The 23,539-nt window shown below is 47.8% G+C and overlaps 1 protein-coding gene across 3 annotated transcripts in view; it reads right to left on the reverse strand.

The window, feature by feature from the left end:
* Positions 1–556: 556 nt before the first annotated feature.
* Positions 557–23,539, reverse strand: part of NLE1 (notchless homolog 1) — a 151,647-nt gene continuing 128,664 nt past the window's right edge. For all 3 annotated transcript variants that reach the window (XM_063954010.1, XM_063954008.1, XM_063954009.1), the window contains one exon: positions 557–912. In XM_063954010.1, coding sequence (XP_063810080.1) covers positions 900–912 — 13 coding nt within the window. In that variant the 3' untranslated portion in view covers positions 557–899. The remainder of the gene's footprint in view (positions 913–23,539) is intronic.

Here is a 23,539-nt window from a genome sequence, read left to right on the forward strand (position 1 = left end):
CTACATAAAGTATATTTGACATCCTTATACTGAGAGAGCCTAGTGAATTACCTTTTCAAGTAAAATATATTAAAATTAACTGTAAAAAGTTACAAAGTCCTGAATAATATATTACTATGTAAACCAGACCAATAATAAATATTTATTGTAAACTGACTGATCACAAACTCCAGAATTGGCTTGTTGATAAAAGTTAAAATTTTGGTAAATGTGTAAGTGGATTTTTGTTTGTGCATATCAGTGCTTAAAGAGTAAGGAAACTTATCATTGCACTTTCATAGTAGCCTTAATTCTACTACGGGTACACAACCCATGATGAGGTATCTGCTCTGTGCCCCTTTAGCTTACTCCCTGGTGCATTTTGGACATTTCTTTGTATGCCGACACAAAGTGTATAACAAACAGATTTCCAGAAATGTTTACTATGACTGTCTTTGGCATTGCAGCCTGGGTAATGAGCAGAACAGCATCAAGTGATTGAATTCCAGATGGGCCCTCCACGAGCTGCCTGGGAAATACAAAAGCTCAGTGCGCTGCATCTTGGAAATGCATGGAGTTCTAAGTTGATAACCATAAGGCATTTAATATAGAAAGGAGAAGAAAAACAACATCAATTATGTTTATATAGTACAAATCTGTGATGTGCTGTCTGCACAATGTTTTCTGTGCCGTTTTCCTCAATCCAAAGATCAACTCTTACTCCGTTCTCTTCTGAAAACTCTTATCAGAGTCACATTTCCGGTTGTATTTAGGTCAACATAAACAGATTTGCCCATTTGCAATGGGTCTGTAGAAATGTTAACAGTAAAATGTCCTCTGCTTTAGGTCGTGTTCACACAAACTCCCATCTTCATAATGAAAGTGTCATTCATTCTCGCAAGCAAGTCATTTGACTGGACTTACCGTCTCCATCTGTATTAGAAAGACACAGCGTTACATAATAATGGTCATGGCAGCTATAAACAGGCATGTACTGTAGGAAGACTTTCTTGCAGTAACGTATCATCAGGATAGCATGGGCCATTTATAACACTGGAAATCATATTAATGGAAAATGAAATGATCATTAACAGAAATTAGATTTGGATAGAATATATACGTTATGGTAAGAACTTACCGTTGATAACGGTATTTCTCCTAAGTCCACAGGTTCCACAGGATAACAATGGGATATGATGGAGCGACTGCGGATTGGCACCAAATGATCACAAGCTTTCAGGCCTCCCAGGATGCAACGGGCCCGTCCATATATCCCCGCCCACTGGCTCAGGCAAATCAGTTGGATTCCAAAGCATCTAGGCAGGAGCATCATGTAGAGCCCTAATCAGGCGAGAAGAACACACATGCACACCCTTCCGTACAAGAAGGAAGAGGTTAGTGAGTTGCAAGATCCTCAAATCAGGTGAGTCAGGGTGGGATCTCTGTGGAACCTGTGGACTTAGGAGAAATACCGTTATCAACGATAAGTTCTTACCATAACGTATATTTCTCCGGCAGGGTCCACAGGTTATCCACAGGATAACAATGGGATTTCCCAAAGCAATTTTGGTGGTGGGGAAGCTCCTGATTGGACAGGAGAACCTTTCGCCCAAATTCAGCATCATGAGAGGCAAAAGTATCCAAGCATAATGTCTATTGAATGTGTTAATGGAAGACTATGTGGCTGCCTTACATATCTGTTCTGCTGAAGCACCATGTTGTGCTGCCTATGAAGGACCTACCTTACGAGTAGAGTGAACACAGACATTAGCCGGAACAGGGAGATTCGCTTGAGTATGCTTCCGAAATCGTCATTCGAAGCCCTCTAGCCAGCGTCTATTTAGTAGCAGGCCATCCGCTCTTGTGAATTCCGTAGAACATGAAGAGAGAATCTGTCTTTCTGATGGCACTTGTGCGATCCACGTAGATCCTTAATGCTCGGAGTACGTCCCGTGACGCATCTCCCGCAGAAAATCCCGATACCTCAAAAACTGGGACTACATTTTCTTCATTAAGGTGGAAATTAGACACCCCCTTAGGAAGATACCCAGACCTAGTTCTGAGAACTGCTTTATCTGGATAAAAAAAAAACAGAAAAGGAGAACAATATTACAGCGCTCCTAAATCTGACACTCTTCTAGCTGACACCATAGCCAGTAGAAAGAGAACTTTAGCTGTTAACCATTTAAGATCCACTTTATCAAGTGGTTCAAACGGAGCAACTTGAAGGGCTTTGAGGACTAGACATAAGTCCCAAGGCACTGTAGAAGGAACAAAAGGAGGTTGAATGCACAGCATTCCCTGGAAAAAGTACGCACATCCTGTAAATTGGCAATTTTTCTTTTGGAACCCTACAGTCAATGCTGATACTTGTACTCTCAAGGAAGCCACCTTCAAACCCTTATCCATTCCTGCCTGAAGGAAATCTAAGATCTAGGAAACTTGGAAAGATTTCAGGTCCAATTTTTTTCACTGCACCATGAATATAGGCCTACCATATTCGGTGATAAGTGCGAGCTGAGGAGGGTTTCCTTGCTCTGTGCAATGTTTGAATTTAACTGTAGTGAGAATCCTCTTGACTTCAGGATAGAAGTTTCAAGAGCCACGCCGTCAACGATAGTCGATCCAGATGCCTGTGATAACAAGGACCCTGCATTAGTAGATCTGGACGTTGAGGGAGCAGACGTGGAGCATCCATCGACATTCTCTGTAGATCTATGTACCATTGCCTTCTGGGCTAAGCCAGAGCTATTAGAATCACGGCACCCTTTGCTTCTTTTATCTTCCTCACCACCCTGGTAGCAGGATGATCGGAGGAAATAGACACGCCAGATGAAACTCCCATTTCACTGACAAGGCGTCCACAAAAATCACTCCCGTATGCAGGCACTTAGTTGTTCAGACGGGACGCAATGAGATCTATCTCTGTCAAACCCCACTTGTCTACCAGAGTCTGAAAGACTTCCGGGTGTAGAGCCCATTCGCTTGCTTGAATGGCGTGTCGACTGAGAAAATCCGCTTCCCAGTTTAGGACTCCTGGAACAAATACTGCAGACAATGCTGGAAGATGGAGTTCTGCCCACTTTAGTATGTGACTTACCTCCTTCATTGCTATTTCGCTGTGCGTTCCTCCCTGATGGTTGAGGTACGCTCCCGCTGTTAAATTGTCCGAGCGGATCTGGACTGGTCTTCCTTGAAATGTGTCTTTTGCCTGAATCAGCGCCATGTATATGGCCCGAAGTTCTAACAGATTTATTGGCAGGCAACTTTCTTCTATGGTCCATTGTCCCTGGAACCATAATCTTCCGGACACTGCTCCCCAGCCCTGGAAACTGGTAGCTGTTGTCAGGATCTCCCATCTGATATATTGTATGCCGGAGAAAAGTATATAGAGGTTTCATTGTCTGATAAATCATCCTGTGTAGCCTGTGCAGTTGATGATTTATTTACACTCGGTTTCTCAGCTTGTTTTATTAGAGAAGCTGTTGGGGATACCTTAGGTAGAGAGCTGCCTGTATGGGTTAATAATGAACCCTATTCCTGGTATCGAAGCTTTAGGAATTAACCTTTCAGCTATCCTGGACAAGGTCTGTTAAAACATCACCCAAAGGGGATTTATCTATTATGCTGACAAGAAAACCATTTTACAAATTAACCATCCTGTACCAGATCAGAGAAGATAATACAGTTATTGCAAGACAACATAATATGAGTGTTGGTGTTACTTTAAGTGTACTCTCGTCACCTTTGCCGCTCTTAGACATGATAAATAATCACAGTGTACTACACAATTTGTGACTAACCACTTTATTGTTCTAAAGTGATATCAATCTAATCCCCTACCCATGCACCAGCATTGAGGATCAGAAGACCAACTGACAAACATATTAGTCAGCAATCACACTAGCAGTCACGTTATATATGTCATATGAGCACATAATCAACTACAAACACATTTTAAAGTATGTAGGAGTACATATTACTGAATTCTGTTTTATACAGATCTTAATGTATTCAGACGCATTGCGAAAACAACAGTAATGTACACAGATTCATATGCAATAGGCACCTAAACTTAACTATTCATACTGACAAAAGTAGATAGAAATTTAGTGCTGTATAACCTGTACTTGGTAGAGTGGGTTACAGGGAGACTCACCTCACTTCCAAGATCGATCAATACGTTAGCGAACGTTGAGTGGATCCAGACGCTACTAGTGTACACCGGCGCTCCGGGAACTTTAAGTGAACACAGACGCACTGTGCATACAGATGCACCGGCCATACAGACGCCTGTATTGCGACCGGGTCTCCTCGTGGTAGCGCTTAATGAACACAGACACAGCGGCCTATGCTGCGACCGAGACCCCTCGTGGTAGCGTCTGAGATGGAAGTAAGGCAACAGTTCATGGCGGGAGACTCGTGGAAACTGGTCATGAACTGGTGGGAGGGGCGACCAGGAGAGCGTCCAACTCCCCACCGCTGACATTAACCCTAGGGATCGCAGCCTCATACTATTCCTGGTGCCTTATGATCCCTAAGGCCTAGCGCTGGAGCACCCGTGGTGGCGGCGCGTCAGCTACTGTTTCGTAGTCTCCTTCCAATACAGTGCGTCTGTGTCCGTATTCCCAGACTTACGGGGAACCGATGCCTTACCTCTCCCCGTGCTCCAGCCACAGCCTGGTCACGTCTGCTGGACCTACTAGTATATCCGACACAGACGCCCGCCGAGACAGCACTGTACACATGGGTAAGCATTGTTGCAACCCGGCGGAGAGTTTTTGGAGCGACTCTTTCCAATATGCGTATAAGACGCTGTTAAGAAAGATCGCTCAAAAACATAGTAAGACTATAAAAATAAAATAAGAAAGCTTAGGGCTGCCCCAGAACAGCAGCCCTCTGACCATGGTCCGACTCCTGCCGCACCAAACAAAAAACTTATTTGCCTGAGCCAGTGGGCGGGGATATAGAGACGGGCCCGTTGCATCCTGGGAGGCCTGAAAGCTTGTGATTGTTTGGTGCCAATCCGCTGTCGCTCCATCATATCCCATTGTTATGCTGTGGATAACCTGTGGACCGTGCCGGAGAAAACCTAAGTAAAATCTAATCCCATAAAGGTTACTTCCCTGAGGCCTGTTGTTTTAGCTATCTAGCAGGTTCCAACACCCACCACTGCACTCTCTTAGCATGGTCAGTGGACACGACTGAAGAGTCCCATGCTTTCTAACTTCTTCCTGCCAGCCAACTCTACAGGCACTGGAATCAATGTGTAGCCTGTACGCTGGATCAGTAGTAAGTTACTTTTTTTTTCTTTTTTAAATGGTAATGGTATACTTTGGACAGCTCACTTTGTAGGAAGCCTCCTCCACAACCACATTTGGAGTTTTTATTCCTCTATCTTTGATGGCCCAAGACAACATTGAGACCAGTAGTTGGATTAATGCAGCCTTCCTATCTAACCATGACCTAAAGGATAACTTAGGGCCTGATTCAGAGATGGATGGTTTTGCTGTGCATCAATATGCTAGTGACTGCATTGGACTTCTGAAGGAAAATTTAAGACACCTCCTGCCAGCATCGCAGTTCCAAGTGCTGCGTCCAAACATCCTGCGTCTTGGGGGAGTTAAAGATCCTGTTGCTGTAAAGTGCAGCGTGTACCACACTGGTTTGGCCGGGTGAAGGCATTCGTCGGCAATTAAGTCACCCTCCATAAAATCTTTTCAGCATTAAAACGGAGGATTTTGGTATTTACCGATAAATCCCTTTTTCGGAAGACATATGGGTCACTGGCACAACTTCAAGACTGTGGGGTGATGATGGTGGCTTACAGGGAGCTGGCACTTTAAATAATCCTTGAAGTGTAACAGGCTCCTCCCCCTCTATCCTCCCATCATCCCTCAGTTATGAATTAGCCGAGAGGAGACGGGAACAAGAGAAAAGAACTATCCGAAGAAAGAGAGCACATACTCAAACAGAACAGAACAATGAAGGCAAGAGAACAGCAACGGGCGGGCGACCAGTGTCCCCTATGGCTTCCAAAAAGAGATTTATCGGTAAGTACCAAAATCCTCCTTTTTCTGTCAACCACTAGGGGACACTGGCACAACTTCAAGACCGTGGGGACGTCCCAAAGTTTCCCCCCTGGGCGGAGATCGCCGAGGAACTTGCAAAGCAAGACGGCCAAACCGTGAAGATGAAGCCACAAAAGTATCAAACTTGTAGAACTTGGCAAACGTGTGAATACTGGACTGAGTCGCTGCTCTACAGAGTTGAGACGTGGTGGCCCCCCTACTGGCGGCCCAGGAAGACTCAACTGAGCGTGTAGAGTGGGCCGCAATGGATAATGGAGGTTTCCTAGATTGGTGTAGATAGGCTTGACGAATAGTCAACCGAATCCAGTGGGTCAAGGTCTGCTTTTCTAGCAGACCACCCTCGCCGCGGAAGATCATAAAGCACAAATAAAGCATCAGTCTTTTGTAACGGTGCTGTCCGTTCCATGTAGCTTTTCAACATTCTCACTACATCCAGAGAAGGAGGTGTCCCAGAGTCCTCCTGTAAGGACGGTACCACAATCGGCTGATTTATATGAAAAGCTGACACGACCTTGGGAAGAAAGGAAGCATGTGTTCTCAACTCAGCCTGAAATCAGGCTGAAAAATCAAGTCGGGAGTCATACAAAACAATGCACTTCATTCAGATACCCTCCAGGCTGAACCTATGGCTAATAGAAAAACAGTCTTCCAAGTAAGATAGTTAATATCTGCACCTTCCAAGGGTTCAAAACAGAGTGACTGCAGATAATTCAGCACCAAGTCCCAAGGAGCTGAAGAGGGAACAAACGGGGGTTGTACCCGAAGGACCCCTTGTAGGAAAGTTTGCACATCCGGTAGGAGTGCTAGGAGTCTCTGAAAGTCGATAAGGCAGATACCTGAACTTTCAGGGATCCTAGACAAAGTCCGGAATTTAAACCTACCGGAAGAACGAGCAAGAACCATGAGAGACTAAAAGAATCTGATTGAAACCCCTTTCAGTCACACCAAGAGATATAAGAACGCCACATGCGATGGTAATGGGCTGCCGTAACAGGTTTTCGTGCATGCAACATCGTGGGAATCCCACTTTCCGAAATCCCTTTGTGTTTTAGGATGTCTGCCTCAAGAGCCATCCCGTTAAACGTAGTCGTAGTAAATCTGGATACACGAATGGCCCTTGTTGGAGTAGATACGTTTGCAGAGGTAGAGGCCAAGGATCATCCGCTAGCAGAAGGCGCAGGTCTGAAAACCAATCTCTCCAAGGTCAATCTGGTGCCACCAAGATCACGGTGATTGACTCTTGAGAATTCGAGACAATAGAGGAAACATGTATACTAGGTTGTACGGCCAAGGCACAGCCAGAGCGTCTACAGCTTCCATCTGGGGATCCTGTGTTCTGGATATGTATCAAGGAAGCTGATGATTGAGATCGGACGCCATGAATTCCACCTCCGGACACCCCCCAGCGTTGTGTCAGAGTACCCATTCACCCAGATGCAGCTCCTGACGGCTGAGGTAGTCTGCTTCCTAATTGTCTACTCCTGGAATGAATACTGCTGAGAGGACTACAGCATAGCATTCGGCCCACTGGAGTATGTCTGTCACCTTTCGCATTGCTTGGCAACTGTGAGTTCCTCCCAGCTTGTTTACATATGCTACGGCAGTCGTTTTCCCAAACAAACGAATGCATAAATGAACTGATACCAGCCTTGGCTTGAGGACAGCTTGAACCAGTTTCTGTATACCCAGAGCTTTGTCTTGAGGCAGAAAAACTTTCTGGACGTTGGTGTCCAGGATCACACTGAGAAACTGGATACGCTGTGACGGCTGAAGGTTGGCTTTCTGAAAATTGATTATCCGTGTTCCACTAACACATTGTATGTTAACAGAGCATGCTCCTAGAGAATGAGATCTGATGGAGATTTGAGGAGGTGGTCATCTAGGTATGGTATTACTGGGACTCCCAGTGATCTGAGGTGAGCAATCATCACGACAGGACCTTGATAAACACCCTGGGGCTGTGGACAGACCTAATGGCAAAGCTCTGAACTGAAAATTATCCTGTTGAATCGCAAACCTGAGAAACGCTTGGTGTGGTTCCCATATCGGAATGTGGACATATGCATCCTTGATGTCCACAGATATCATAAATTCCTTAGGTTCCAGGCTCGAGATCACCGAGTTGAGCGACTCCATCTTGAACCGGTAATAAGACAGAAACTGATTTAACGATTTCAGATTTGGTCGTACAGTACCGCCTGGTTTCGGTACTACGAAAAGTTTGGAATAGTAACCCTTCTTTCGTTGAAGCAGTGGTACCTGCATTAACACAGCCGATTCTACCAAGAACTGTATTGCACCTTGAAGGGCCAATCCTTTATCCAGAAGAAGTGGAAGACCTGTCATAAAATATTTCTTTGGTGGCAAAACTTCGAAATCTAACTTGTACCCTTGGGAGATGATATTGTGATCAACGCTTTGATATCTTGAACCAGGCATCCTGAAAGTTTGGAAGCCGCGCCCCCACCGTACTTGAGCCGCGGTGGGAGGGGAGACCGTCATGCCATGGTCTTTTCTGCAGGCTTTAGGTCTTGACGACGAGCAGCGACTGGTTGCTTGCCGTGACCTCTACCTCACAAGGGTGTAGCTCTTCCGCGCCCTCTAAAAGGCTGAGTGCAACAAAAAGGACCGAAAGGAAATTCCAGTATAAGAGCGCTTAGGTGGTGGCGGAAGGGTTGGTAAAAAGGTAGATTTATCACCCGTAGCCTGAGAAATTAACAAGTCTAGTTCTTTTCCAAAAAGAATGTCACTTGTAAACGGAAGTGCTTCCGCCGCTCTTTTTGACTCAGCGTCAACTTGCCATGACCGAAGCCAAAGAACTCTTCTGGCTGCAATAGTTACTGCTGAGATTCTCGAGTTAACTTGTCCGATATATCTAGCCGCTTCTCCTAGGTATATAGCTGATATAATATGTTCCGCTAAGATCAATACTTCTTCTAACGGAACTCCCTCTTGTAAGTCCTTTATCAATTTAGTGGCCCAATGCTCCGCTGACTTGTTCACCCAGGAACTTACCAAGGTTGGTCTAAGTGAGACACCTGCAGCCGAACAGATGAACTTCAACATGGTGTCCAGCTTCCGGTCAGGCGGGTCTTTCAACGAAGTTGCTTCCAGAACACGTAATGCAGTCTTTTTGGACAACCTGGATAGAGAAGAGACCACTCGAGGTCACATCTCCCATTTATCCGTCATAGTTGATGGAAATGGATAAGTACTCAGAAAACTTTTAGGCATTTGAAACCGCTAGTCCGGGTGTTTCCAAACCTCCGTCAGCTGCTCATCCAGTTTCTTGGAAAAAGGATGTGACCGATAAATGCTGCTTTCTACCAAATAAAGCAGTATATGGTGAATCCAATTTCAAAACTTAACCACCTGAGAAAGTTCCTGTGGAACTTCTTCGTCTGGGTCAGTAATTTCACCCAGCTCACGATCATCCTCTTCAGCTTCGTCCTGAGAGAGAAGAGAGAAGACCTGCCACCTAGGGTGGTTCTGTAGCAAAAGAAAGTGCATAACGTTGATGAATCTCCTTAACCATCTTTCGTAAAGCAGACACCTCATTATGTAATTGTGAGATGGTTAACTAATGTAACCTCTGAAGCACCAGGAAGGAATCGTCTGTGAGCTTTGTTTTTCTTCTTCTTTTCTTTACACCTAGCACAGATAAATAGTTTTTGTGATGCTTTATTAGCTGGTCCCTTGTCTGCAACTGCGACGGACAGAGTGGAGACACATACAATTCACACTAGCACTCTCAATAACACAGAGAGAGAGAGAGAGAGAGAGAGAGAGAGAGAGAGAGAGAGAGAGAGAGGAGACTATCAGAAGGATAGAGGGAGGTATAATATTAGTACTACTCCCCCTATTCTAACTCTCTCTGCCATTAACCTGTATTTTATGTGCAGGCTTTCAGGTTTCTGGCAGTCTGACGTAATGTGCACCTGTCTCTGCTAACAGTTGCTGAATCCTGAGGAGAGAAGAAACATTGTTGCTATTCATGAGCTGCCTAGCTGAGGAAGGCGCCTGTTTCTGTGATTTGACAGTTTGAAAACCTGCCAACGGTGCACAGGGGGATCCTGTCTCTAGGTCGACAGTAAACAGGTCGACCACTATTGTTCGACAGTAAGTAGGTCAACATGTTTTTTTTAGGTCGACAGGGACTCTAGGTCGACATGGTTTTTAAATTTTTATTTTTATTTTTTTAACTTTCTCATTATTTACGATCCACGTGGGCTACAATTGGGAATGGTAACCTTGCCCGAAGCATGGCGAGCCATGAGAGGGGACATGGTGCACTAATTGAGGTTCCCGGTCACTGTACAGAGAAAAAGACATCAAAAAATAAGAATTTACTTACCGATAATTCTATTTCTCGGAGTCCGTAGTGGATGCTGGGGTTCCTGAAAGGACCATGGGGAATAGCGGCTCCGCAGGAGACAGGGCACAAAAAGTAAAGCTTTTACAGGTCAGGTGGTGTGCACTGGCTCCTCCCCCTATGACCCTCCTCCAGACTCCAGTTAGGTACTGTGCCCGGACGAGCGTACACAATAAGGGAGGATTTTGAATCCCGGGTAAGACTCATACCAGCCACACCAATCACACCGTACAACTTGTGATCTAAACCCAGTTAACAGTATGATAACAGAGGAGCCTCTGAAAGATGGCTCCCTAAACAAAATAACCCGAAATAGTTAACAATAACTATGTACAAGTCTTGCAGATAATCCGCACTTGGGATGGGCGCCCAGCATCCACTACGGACTCCGAGAAATAGAATTATCGGTAAGTAAATTCTTATTTTCTCTATCGTCCTAAGTGGATGCTGGGGTTCCTGAAAGGACCATGGGGATTATACCAAAGCTCCCAAACGGGCGGGAAAGTGCGGATGACTCTGCAGCACCGAATGAGAGAACTCCAGGTCCTCTTTTGCCAGGGTATCAAATTTGTAAAATTTTACAAACGTGTTCTCCCCTGACCACGTAGCTGCTCGGCAGAGTTGTAATGCCGAGACCCCTCGGGCAGCCGCCCAGGATGAGCCCACCTTCCTTGTGGAATGGGCCTTAACAGAATTAGGCTGTGGTAGGCCTGCCACAGAATGTGCAAGTTGAATCGTGTTACAAATCCAACGAGCAATCGACTGCTTAGAAGCAGGTGCACCCAACTTGTTGGGTGCATACAGTATAAACAGCGAGTCAGATTTTCTGACTCCAGCCGTCCTTGAAATGTATATCTTTAAAGCTCTGACAACGTCCAACAACTTGGAGTCTTCCAAGTCGTTTGTAGCCGCAGGCACTACAATAGGCTGGTTCAGGTGAAACGCTGACACCACCTTCGGGAGAAAATGCGGACGCGTCCGCAGCTCTGCCCTATCTGAATGGAAACTTAAATAAGGACTTTTATAAGATAAAGCCGCCAGTTCTGATACTCTCCTGGCCGAAGCCAGGGCCAGTAACATAGTCACTTTCCATGTGAGATATTTCAAATCCACCTTCTTAAGTGGTTCAAACCAATGGGATTTGAGGAAATCTAAAACTACATTTAGATCCCACGGTGCCACCGGAGGCACCACAGGAGGCTGTATATGCAGTACTCCTTTGACAAAAGTCTGGACCTCAGGAACTGAGGCCAATTCTTTTTGGAAGAATATAGACAGGGCCGAAATTTGAACCTTAATAGATCCCAATTTGAGACCCATAGACAATCCTGATTGCAGGAAATGTAGGAAACGACCCAGTTGAAATTCCTTCGTCGGAGCATTCCGACCCTCGCACCATGCCACATATTTCCGCCAAATGCGGTGATAATGCTTTGCGGTGACTTCTTTCCTTGCCTTAATCAAGGTAGGAATGACTTCTTCAGGAATGCCTTTTTCTTTTAGAATCTGGCGTTCAACCGCCATGCCGTCAAACGCAGCCGCGGTAAGTCTTGAAAAAGACAAGGACCCTGCTGAGGCAGGTCCCTTCTCAGAGGTAGAGGCCACGGATCGTCCGTGACCATCTCTTGAAGTTCCGGGTACCAAGTCCTTCTTGGCCAATCCGGAGCCACTAGTATCGTTCTTACTCCTCTTTGCCGTATAATCCTCAATACCTTTGGTATGAGAGGCAGAGGAGGAAACACATATACCGACTGGTACACCCAAGGTGTTACCAGCGCATCCACAGCTATTGCCTGCGGATCTCTTGACCTGGCGCAATACCTGTCCAGTTTTTTGTTGAGGCGAGACGCCATCATGTCCACCATTGGTTTTTCCCAACGGTTTATTATCATGAGGAAAACTTCTGAATGAAGTCCCCACTCTCCCGGGTGAAGATCGTGTCTGCTGAGGAAGTCTGCTTCCCAGTTGTCCACGTCCGGGATGAATACTGCTGACAATGCTATCACGTGATTCTCCGCCCAGCGAAGGATCCTGGCAGCTTCTGCCATTGCACTCCTGCTTCTTGTGCCGCCCTGTCTGTTTACATGGGCGACTGCCGTGATGTTGTCCGACTGGATCAACACCGGTCTTCCTTGAAGCAGAGGTTCCGCCTGGTTTAGAGCATTGTAGATTGCTCTTAGTTCCAGAATGTTTATGTGAAGAGACTTTTCCAGGCTCGTCCACACTCCCTGGAAGTTTCTTCCCTGTGTGACTGCTCCCCAGCCTCTCAGGCTGGCGTCCGTGGTCACCAGGATCCAATCCTGTATGCCGAATCTGCGGCCCTCCAGTAGATGAGCCTCCTGCAACCACCACAGAAGAGATACCCTTGTCCTTGGAGACAGGGTTATCCGCTGATGCATCTGAAGATGCGATCCGGACCATTCGTCCAGCAAATCTCCCTGAAAATGTTTTGCGTGAGATCTGCCGAATGGAATCGCTTCGTAAGAAGCCACCATTTTTCCCAGGCCTCCTGTGCATTAATGCACTGATACTTGGCCTGGTTTTAGGAGGTTTCTGACTAGGTCGGATAACTCCCTGGCTTTCCCCTCCAGGAGAAATACCTTTTTCTGGACTATGCCCAGAATCATTCCTGGGAACAGCAGACGTATCATCGGAAAACACAGCTGCGATTTTTGGAATATTTAGAATCCACTCGTGCTATCGTAGAACTACTTTAGATAGTTCTTTTCCGACCTCCAACTGTTCTCTGGAACTTGCCCCTTTCAGGATATCGTCCAAGTAAGGGATAATTAAGATGCCCTTTTCTTTGAAGAGAGTCATCTTTTCGGCCATTACCTTGGTAAAGGCCCTGGGTGCCGTGGATAATTCAACGGCAACTTTTGAAACTGATATTGACAGTTCTGTATCACGAACCCGATGTACCCTTGTTGAGAAGGGCAAATTTGGACATGGAGGTAATCCTTGATGTCCAGGGACACCATATAGTCCCCTTCTTTCCGGTTCGCTATCACTGCTCTGAGTGACTCCATCTTGATTTGAACCTTTATGTAAGTGTTCAAAGATTTCAGATTTAGACTATGTCTCACCAAGCCGTCTGGCTTCAGTACCACCATATAGTGTGGAAGACTAATACCCTTTTCCTTGTTGTAGGAGGGGTACTTTGATTATCACCTGCTGGAAATACAGCTTGTGAATTTTTCCCAATACTGCCTCCCTGTTGGAGGGAGCCGTTGGTAACGCAGACTTCAGGAACCTGCGAGGAAAAGATGTCTCGACTCTCCAATCTGTACCCCTGGGATAATACTAGTACGATCCAGGGGTCAACTTGCGAGTGATCCCACTGCGCGTTGAGACTCTTGAGACTACACCCCCACCTAACCTGAGTCCGCTTACACGGCCCCAGCGTCATGCTGGGGACTTGGCAGACGCGGTGGAAGGCTTCCTTTCCTGGGAAGGAGCTGTCTGCTGCAGTCTACTTCCCTTTCCTCTATGTCTGGGCAGATATGACTGGCCTTTTGCCCGCTTGCCCTCATGGGAACGGAAGGATTGAGGCTGAAAAGACGGTGTCTGTTTCTGCTGAGATGTAACTTGGGGTAAAAAGGTTGGATTTCCAGCTGTTGCCGAGACCCCCAGGTCCGTTGGACCGACCCCAAATAACTCTTTCCCTTTATACGGCCATACTTCCATGTGTCGTATGGGATATGTATCACCTGACCACTGTCGTGTCCATGACATCTTCTGGGAGATATGGATCACGCACTTATTTTGATGCCAGAGTGCACATATCCCTCTGTGCATCTCGCATACATAAATATATAATGCATCCTATTAAATGCTCTATATCAATCAAATATTTTCAGTCAGGGAAACCGACCAAGCCAACCCAGCACTGCATCTCCAGGCTGATGGCGATCGCTGGTCGCAGTATAACCACCTTATGTGTGTATATACTTTTTAGGATATTTTTCCAGCTGCCTATCAGCTGGCTCCTTGAGGGCGGCCGTATCTGGCGACGGTAACGCCACTTGATAAGCGTGTGAGCGCCTTATTCATTCCCAACGCGCCCTAACTTCTGGCGGGAAAGGGTATAACGCCAATATTTGCTATCGGGGTAAACCCACGCATCATCACACACTTTATTTTATTTTATCTGATTCAGGAAAAACTACAGGTAGTTTTTTCACTCCCACATAATACCCTTTTTTGTGGTACTTGTAGTATCAGAAATATGTAACACCTCCTTCATTGCCCTTAACGTGTGGCCCTAATAAGGAATACGTTTGTTTATTCACCGTCGACACTGGATTCAGTGTCGGTGTCTGTGTCTGTGTCGACCGACTGAGGTAAATGGGCGTTATTAAAAACCCCTGACGGTGTTTCTGAGACGCCTGGACCGGTACTAATTGTTTGTCGGCCGTCTCATGTCGTCAACCGACCTTGCAGCGTGTTGACATTCTCACGTAATTCCCTAAATAAGCCATCCATACCGGTGTCGACTCCCTAGAGAGTGACATCACCATCATAGGCAATTGCTCCGCCTCCTCCAACATCGTCCTCATACATGTCGACACACACGTACCGACACACAGCACACACACCGGGAATGCTCTGACAGAGGACAGGACCCCACTAGCCCTTTGGAGAGACAGAGGGAGAGTTTGCCAGCACACACCAAAAAAACGCTATAATTACATAGGGACAACCTTATATAAGTGTTTCTCCCTTATAGCATCTTTAATATATTTATGTCGCCAATTTAGTGCCCCCCCTCTCTGTTTAAACCCTGTTTCTGTAGTGCAGTGCAGGGGAGAGCCTGGGAGCCTTCTCTCCAGCCTTTCTGTGAGAGAAAATGGCGCTGTGTGCTGAGGAGATAGGCCCCGCCCCTTTTTCGGCGGGCTCGTCTCCCGCTATTTATTGTATTTAGGCAGGGGTTAAATATCTCCATATAGCCTCTGGGGGCTATATGTGAGGTATTTTTAGCCTTATATAGGTTTACATTTGCCTCCCAGGGCGCCCCCCCCCAGCGCCCTGCACCCTCAGTGACTGCCGTGTGAAGTGTGCTGAGAGGAAAATGGCGCACAGCTGCAGTGCTGTGCGCTACCTTTAGAAGACTGCAGGAGTCTTCAGCCGCCGATTCTGGACCTCTTCTTGCTTCAGCATCTGCGAGGGGGCCGGCGGCGAGGCTCCGGTGACCATCCAGGCTGTACCTGTGATCGTCCCTCTGGAGCTTCATGTCCAGTAGCCAAGAAGCCAATCCATCCTGCACGCAGGTGAGTTCACTTCTTCTCCCCTCTGTCCCTCGTTGCAGTGATCCTGTTGCCAGCAGGAATCACTGTAAAATAAAAAACCTAAGCTAAACTTCTCTAAGCAGCTCTTTATGAGAGCCACCTAGAATTGCACCCTTCTCGGCCGGGCACAAAAATCTAACTGGAGTCTGGAGGAGGGTCATAGGGGGAGGAGCCAGTGCACACCACCTGACCTGTAAAAGCTTTACTTTTTGTGCCCTGTCTCCTGCGGAGCCGCTATTCCCCATGGTCCTTTCAGGAACCCCAGCATCCACTTAGGACGATAGAGAAAAAGTAAAAAAACAAACAAACCTCATGTCGACCTTTTCTCATATCGACCTAGTACATGTCGACCTAGAGTCCCTGTCGACCTAAGTCTAATCTACCTAATTTACCACACCCTGCACAGGCACCCATCTCAACCAGGTCCAGAAGCGCCATTTGAGTGGGTGCCTTACACAATTAAAATCAGCCTTTGGCTGCCCCCAACTCACAAGGTGCTCCAGATGCTGTCTACCTTCTAGTTAAATGCCCTGCGCCTTAGCCCCAGATCCGCTGCTTACCGCAGATCCGCTCAACTATCCTCCGCTGTATACTCCCTCTATTCTGCACTGAGTGAGCAATGTTGTCGCGCTGTGTACTGTCAGCGCGACAGTGCACTGGAGGCCACGCCGTGGCCACTCGCGCACAGTGCCCCGCACAAAGAGGCTCACTCACCGACACTGCATACTGTCAGCATGGCAGTGTAGTGGAGACCGCGCCGCTGCCAGTCATAGCCTGCGGGGAGAGGAGGGAATGTGGGGGACACCGCTGCACTGGACGCAGGCGCTGCACAGTGCATCACACAAGGAGGCTCACTCACCCAACCAGAGCCTCAGGATGTGGTTGTCTCAGGAGGAACAGTGCTTCTCAGGTTAAGCGCTTTTCTCCTTGCTGTCTCGGTAGGAATAGTGCCTCTCAGGTTAAGCGCTGTAATCCTTGTGCAGTTTGACGCATGTAACCCGGACCCCACATATAAGTGGCGAAGGGTTCCTGAGGCTGAGGGATCCAAGTCCCATGAATAAAAAAGCAAAATAAATTAAATAAATGAAAGTAAATATAGACTGAGCTGGAGCTCAGTCAGCAGTGACCGCCTCCCTCGGCACAAATTAAAATCAGGATTTTGGTACTTACCGATAAATCCCTTTCTCCGATTCCACAGGGGCCACTGGAGCGTAGTTACAATGGGGAATAGTAGGCAGTAATTGGGAGCTGGCACTTTAAAATTCTTCACACTGTGGCTAGCTCCTCCCCTACTATCTCCCCTCCAAGCCAGTCTACGTAAAACTGTGCCCGAGGAGAGCTGGAAAAACCCAAACCGTAAGGTAGAGGAGGTTAATGAAGCCCTGTAAACCAGGATAACACAAATCAAACCTGGAACAGAACCTAACAAACAACCGGCTAGCCCGAACTCAACAAGCAGTCATATGGTGATCTGCAAACCGTTAAGCAAAAAACAAGGAGGAACAGCGCTGGGCGGGCGTCCAGTGGCCCCTGTGGAATCGGAGAAAGGGATTTATCGGTAAGTACCAAAATCCTGATTTCTCCTTCATCCACTAGGGGCCACTGGAGCGTAGTTACAATGGGGACGTCCCAGAGCTCCCAAAAACGGGTGGGAGAGCGCTGAGAGTCCTGTAAAATCGCTCGGCCAAACTGTGATGCAGAGGCCGCAAAAGTGTCAAACTTGTAGAATTTGACAAAACGAATGTCGGTCTGACCAAGTAGCCGCCCGACATAAAGTATTCATGGAGACCCCACTGGCAGCTGACCACTAAGGTCCCATAACGCGCGTAAAGTGCGCTGAAATGGAAAACGGAGGCTCCCGAGCCACCGCTAAGAAGCCTGTGTGATGGTCAGATGTATCCAACAGCCCAGCATATGCTGGGACCCCGGCTATTTAGTACGGGAGCATCGTACAGAACAAAGAAGAAAACCCCTTTGTCGAATAGCCTAAGACCTCTGTAGAGAGAGACGGCGAGCCTTGACAACAGTCAACTAGTAACTGAAAAAACACTAGTGTCAGATTTATATGAAAAACGGACATCCCCTTTGGAAGAAACGACCTCTGAGGCCGAAGCTCAGCCGGGGGAGTTGCCAATAGAGTACTCCCTAAAAGAGAGCCCAAACTTACGGCCGCCAGGCTAATCTCTTTTGGAAGAAAACCGAAAAAGGCAGAGACCTAAAATTCAGGTCAATGTGGTTTTAAGCGCAGCGGAGCAAAACCTCCCATAGAAACCAAAGATGACGGCCGAATGGTAACTGAAAGAAGGGGAAAACCCCCTTTTATCCTTACTATGTACCATACAGTTTTCCAAAGGTGGCAAAAGCGAGAAGAGGTAACAGACTTCTGAAATCGGGGCCCAGTAGGCCTAACCGAACTAGGGAACTCCTCCCTTCAGAGGTCTCGTGAACAGTCACACGGTTAAATGAAACCAGTGTAAGATTGAACAAAGAAAAGGACCCTGTTGAAGTAGACCGTCCAGTCGAGGTAGGAGCCAAGGCTCCTCTACCGACAACAGTTGTAGCCGTATCTTCAAGTCATGGGTGGCCCAACCAGAGCCACCGAGAGGACTAGCACGCATACTCTCCTCCTGTGTTACCGAAAGTGAGGTAGAAATAGAAAAGGAGGCAGGATAGAATAACCAGAAACTCCCAGGAGCCCCGAAGGCATCCTCCGCTACTGCCACCAGAGCTCACGTCCGTGAGTAGTAAAGGGTTAAAGAGTCAGTCAGAACGCCCTGAGGTCGATTCGAAATCTCCGCCCACAGCAGACCAGCTGACAAAACTCCGGGGAATGTTCCCTCACCCAGGAGTCTGACCTGGTGGCCTGACCTGGAAAGAAGATTGTTGTCCCCCGCTCAGAGGGGAATGTAGGCGACCACTCATTGCGTCGCAACTTGACTGAAGAAATAGAGTACCTGGTGCCGAGGAAGGAAAAATCCTCTGACGGACCGTGTTGAGAAAACGTCTACGAGGAGCATAAATTGGATCTGTGTCGAACCAAAAGCTCCTGGATCCTCGGGATATTCAGAAGCCACCTAATGTACAGAGTGGGATAGTAGCAGTAGATTGTCCCAAAAGGGAACCAACGTCACCTCTTGCCTTTGAAAAAGTTATTCTGCGAACTTCCTGAACCCTGTGGGATCGGAAGAGAGACCGAAAGGAAAGGACTGACAGTGAAAATGAGAATCCTGTAATGCGAATCTGAGAAAAGCCTGATGAGGAAACCCAACCGAAATCAGTAAACAGGCATCTCTGAAGACAAGGGACACGTAAAACTCCCTTTCTTGTTCAAACTAGTAATCACAGACTGAAAGGATTCTAAGGCCAGAATATGCCTAGCCAAGCCCACTGGCTTCGGAACGTGAAAAGAAGACAAAGACCTGAGAACTGTCCCGATTCAAATGATATGTGAAAAACAGGGATCAACACCCTTTGCGGTTAGGAGTATATAGAGCGCCGCCTGCAGTATGACTCTTGTCATCGTAAATCGTCCGACCCATGCCGAGGGACTCCTGAGACGGTTGTACTCTAAAATCCAGTCTGTAACCGCCCAAGCCTTCTCCCACTGACATGCGCCTATCCTGGGACCCTCCAGGTGGTAGGAAGGTCTGACCTGTAGTGGGTGTATAGGATGATCAAACATCAGACTGGACCGAGGCTGTTGAACCTCTGCTTCAGCCTTTTACCTGAGATCCCCTGGCGACGGAGATATCGCCCGTGTGGAGTCGAAAGCTTGAAAGGGCACGGAAAAATCTAAAGGAAAGACCGGTAAAGGTCTGTCTTGGAGCTGGGGCAGTAGTAGGCTAAAGCAAAGTGGACTTACCTCCAATGGCTCAAGAAATCCTGCAGCAAGTTCCTTCCTCTGAACCATCTGCCCCGTAGGATTTCATGTTCACCTGTCACTGTCGCAGCCCCAGAGGTCGTCGGGTTAAGACAGCCCAAATGAAAATGCAGGTTCCGAGTCTGCAGACGTGGAGACCTCCAAAGAACATAAAGCAGAATCGTGATTCTGATCTATACCAAAGTATCAAATGATCCTGATGCGAAACATCCTGTAACCTAGAGGATAATTGTTCCACAACCTACCTGCTCCGGACAAGGTAGGACCCAGCTGCCACATATGTGTCTTCGATGGATCCCTGAGCAAGGTTGCCTCAGGAAAACGGCAGCTTGGTGGACCGGCGATACATCGAGGGGTATACCCTGGAGAGGTCCTGATACCATTTCCTGCCGTCTGCGGGTAAAGGATAGGAAAACAAACATTGTTTGATACCTGAAATTGTGTATTCGGGTGTCTGCCGGCCGCCCACCGGAGCCTACCCAGCTCATCCGAAACTGGACCAGTCGCTGTCCTTTCGTCATCGGCGTCGACCCTGATGTACTTGACGTGCCCGCCTCCTTTACCTGCAGTATCAGCCGAACTGCTGTATAATGCACCTGGAAATTCTGAGACACTGGTTCAGACTCTGGACATCTTTCTCCACCTCCCGGAGAGGCCTTTCCACTGCTGAGTTGTGTAACATGGAAGGTTATCAAGGCTCTTTTAGAAACCTGGAGAGGTGAAATGACGTACAAGGTCTCTGGTTAACAGCGACATTACCTGCATAATCTGAGCTTGTCAAACAGGAGTGTCCTGCAGGTGCGTGGAGGGCTAAGCAGATGGCTCCACCGCATACTTCACACCTAAGAGGGAATTCCTTGACTATCCCAGGTGAGACAAACGAAAGGAGAAAAGGTGGGTTAAATAAACACAGCCCTCTGCAAGGTCTGCACTATAATGTGTAGTGACAGACACGTTCAAATAAACTTTCTGGAGCAGCGGAGACCTGAACCATTAGGTCTGCGCTGTGGGACATGAGTCTTAGCCACTAGACTATAGGTCCCTTCAGATACCCGCTACAGCAACTGTCTGATGCCACACACATTCCCCAAATTACTACCAGTATTATTATTATTATTAAGTGAAACAAAGGAATAATACAGGGAAGGTAACACCCGCCCTGTATGTAAGGTACTGCTAAATTAGGAAGACGCAATACATGTTTCTCGGAGGCTCCGCTGGTTTCCCAAAATGGCGTGCAGTCTGCGAGAAAGGCCGGGGGGAAAAGTTATGTGGCAAGGCGGAGCTAATGTGAAACCAGTCTTATAATAAAAACATTGCTACTATATATGGTAGTGTAACAGCATACACATATATATACATACATATATATATATATACACACACACACCCATACATAACCCCATACATATATATATATATATATACCCACATATTTACATATATATATATACATAATTAAGCCAATTGGGTAGAGGGTGATATGTGAACCTGGGTTCCTAATCAGCTCCACTATTATGCCAATGCATTCATGAGCCCCTGATATAGAGCAGGCTCTAATCCATGTGTGTGTGTGCTGGGGAGTGGGGAGCCCGCTGAGCAAAGCGGGATTAAGCTCCTTTGAGATCTTAAATGAAGCGGTAAACTCCCTGACTCTCCCTCCAGCAATGTGTGAAATGAGGCAGGGAGCCCGCTGTGCAGAGCGGAATTAGGTCCAAAATTTAACTAACCCGCTTCAGTTCCACGATGAGCGCCCTGTATCCCCCTCCGGCAATGCGTGCGGGGAGCAGGGAGCCCGCTGTACAGATCGGGAAATGCAGTGGATGGAGAGCGGGGCGCTGAGTGCAGCGCGGGAGCCTGTAGCTTACCCGGAGCGGTGAGCGCCCAGTATCCCCTGCCGGCAAAGCGTGAGCAGGGAGCCCGCTGTACAGAGCGGGAAATGCAGTGGCTGGGGAGCGGGGTGCTGAGCCTGCAGCGCGGAAGCCTGTAGCTTACCCGGAGCGGTGAGCGCCCTGTATCCCCTGCCGGGGAGCCCGCTGTACAGAGCGGGAAATACAGTGGCTGGGGAGCGGGGCGCTGAGCCCGCTGTGCAGCCCGTGAGTATCCTGGCCGGGTCGCGGGGAGCGCTCGCTGTACCGAGCAGGAGTTAGCTCCGCCCCCCGCTCTGGTGCAAAATTTAAACAAACCCGTCGGTGAGTGCCCTGCATCCCCCGCCGGCAATGTGTGTCGCGGGCGGGGAGCAGGGAGCGCTGAGCCGCAGTACAGAGCGGGCGCTGTGCATAGCGCACTGAAGCTCCGCCCACCCCTTAAAGGCGCCAAATTTGAATCAGAAAAGGCGCCTTGATCATACAGTGGCACACTGAAGGAATAAACCTATTACTTAGAGCACATTGCACCAGTAAATGTGTAATGTGATATATAAATCATACATCAATGTGAAGGGGGGGTGTTTACTCACCACTGCTTGCAGATGATGGAGTGGCCCCGACACGCGCCGCACGCAGCGGTGTCCGGCCTCTGTTAACGGAGTGTGCGCCGCACGCAGCGGACAGAGTGGCCCCAACACGCGCCGCACGCAGCGGTGTTCGGCCACTGTTACTTACCACTGCCGTGCTGCCGGAATCTTCTGCTGGATGGAGTGGCCGCGACACGCGCCGCACGCAGCGGTGTCCGCCAACTCAGGAGAGCTCAGTGTCTCCCTCAGCCGGGGCCCATCCCGAGCCGCACGCAGCTGCGATGGGACCCCGCCGGCAGCTCCCACGGTGCAGACTGGCAGTGGCAGAGCTGCCAGTCTGTGCGTGTATGTAAGAAAAAAGAAAATAATAAAGAAAAAAGAAAAATTCTTCAGCTAAACCCAAGTGAACCAGCTCCCTCGGGCACTAAACTAAGACTGGCTTGGAGGGGAGATAGTAGGGGAGGAGCTAGCCACAGTGTGAAGAATTTTAAAGTGCCAGCTCCCAATTACTGCCTACTATTCCCCATTGTAACTACGCTCCAGTGGCCCCTAGTGGATGAAGGAGAAATCTGAGGGATGATGGGGATAGAGGGGGAGGAGCCTGTTACACTTCTTAAAGTGCCAGCTCCCTGTAAACCACCATCATCACCCCACGGTCTTGAAGTTGTGCCAGTGTCCCCTGGTGGCTGACAGAAAAAATCCAGAACTTAAAGCAAGTTTTATTAATTGAAGCATTAACATATGATAAGGCAAATAAATATCCATGTAAGCTGTGTAGTGTGGGCCTGAATGACCAGTCCCAGCTATTCTAGCATGTCAAACCAACAGATCACGGGACTTTAAAATACGGTAAAACTACTCTAAAATAAGAATTTACTTACCGATAATTCTATTTCTCGGAGTCCGTAGTGGATGCTGGGGTTCCTGAAAGGACCATGGGGAATAGCGGCTCCGCAGGAGACAGGGCACAAAAGTAAAGCTTTTACAGGTCAGGTGGTGTGTACTGGCTCCTCCCCCTATGACCCTCCTCCAGACTCCAGTTAGGTACTGTGCCCGGACGAGCGTACACAATAAGGGAGGATTTTGAATCCCGGGTAAGACTCATACCAGCCACACCAATCACACCGTACAACTTGTGATCTAAACCCAGTTAACAGTATGATAACAGAGGAGCCTCTGAAAGATGGCTTCCTAAACAATAACCCGAATTAGTTAACAATAACTATGTACAAGTATTGCAGATAATCCGCACTTGGGATGGGCGCCCAGCATCCACTACGGACTCCGAGAAATAGAATTATCGGTAAGTAAATTCTTATTTTCTCTATCGTCCTAAGTGGATGCTGGGGTTCCTGAAAGGACCATGGGGATTATACCAAAGCTCCCAAACGGGCGGGAGAGTGCGGATGACTCTGCAGCACCGAATGAGAGAACTCCAGGTCCTCCTTTGCCAGGGTATCAAATTTGTAAAAA

This window comes from Pseudophryne corroboree, chromosome 2, assembly GCF_028390025.1.
Source record: "Pseudophryne corroboree isolate aPseCor3 chromosome 2, aPseCor3.hap2, whole genome shotgun sequence".
Classification (NCBI taxonomy): Eukaryota; Metazoa; Chordata; class Amphibia; order Anura; family Myobatrachidae; genus Pseudophryne; species Pseudophryne corroboree.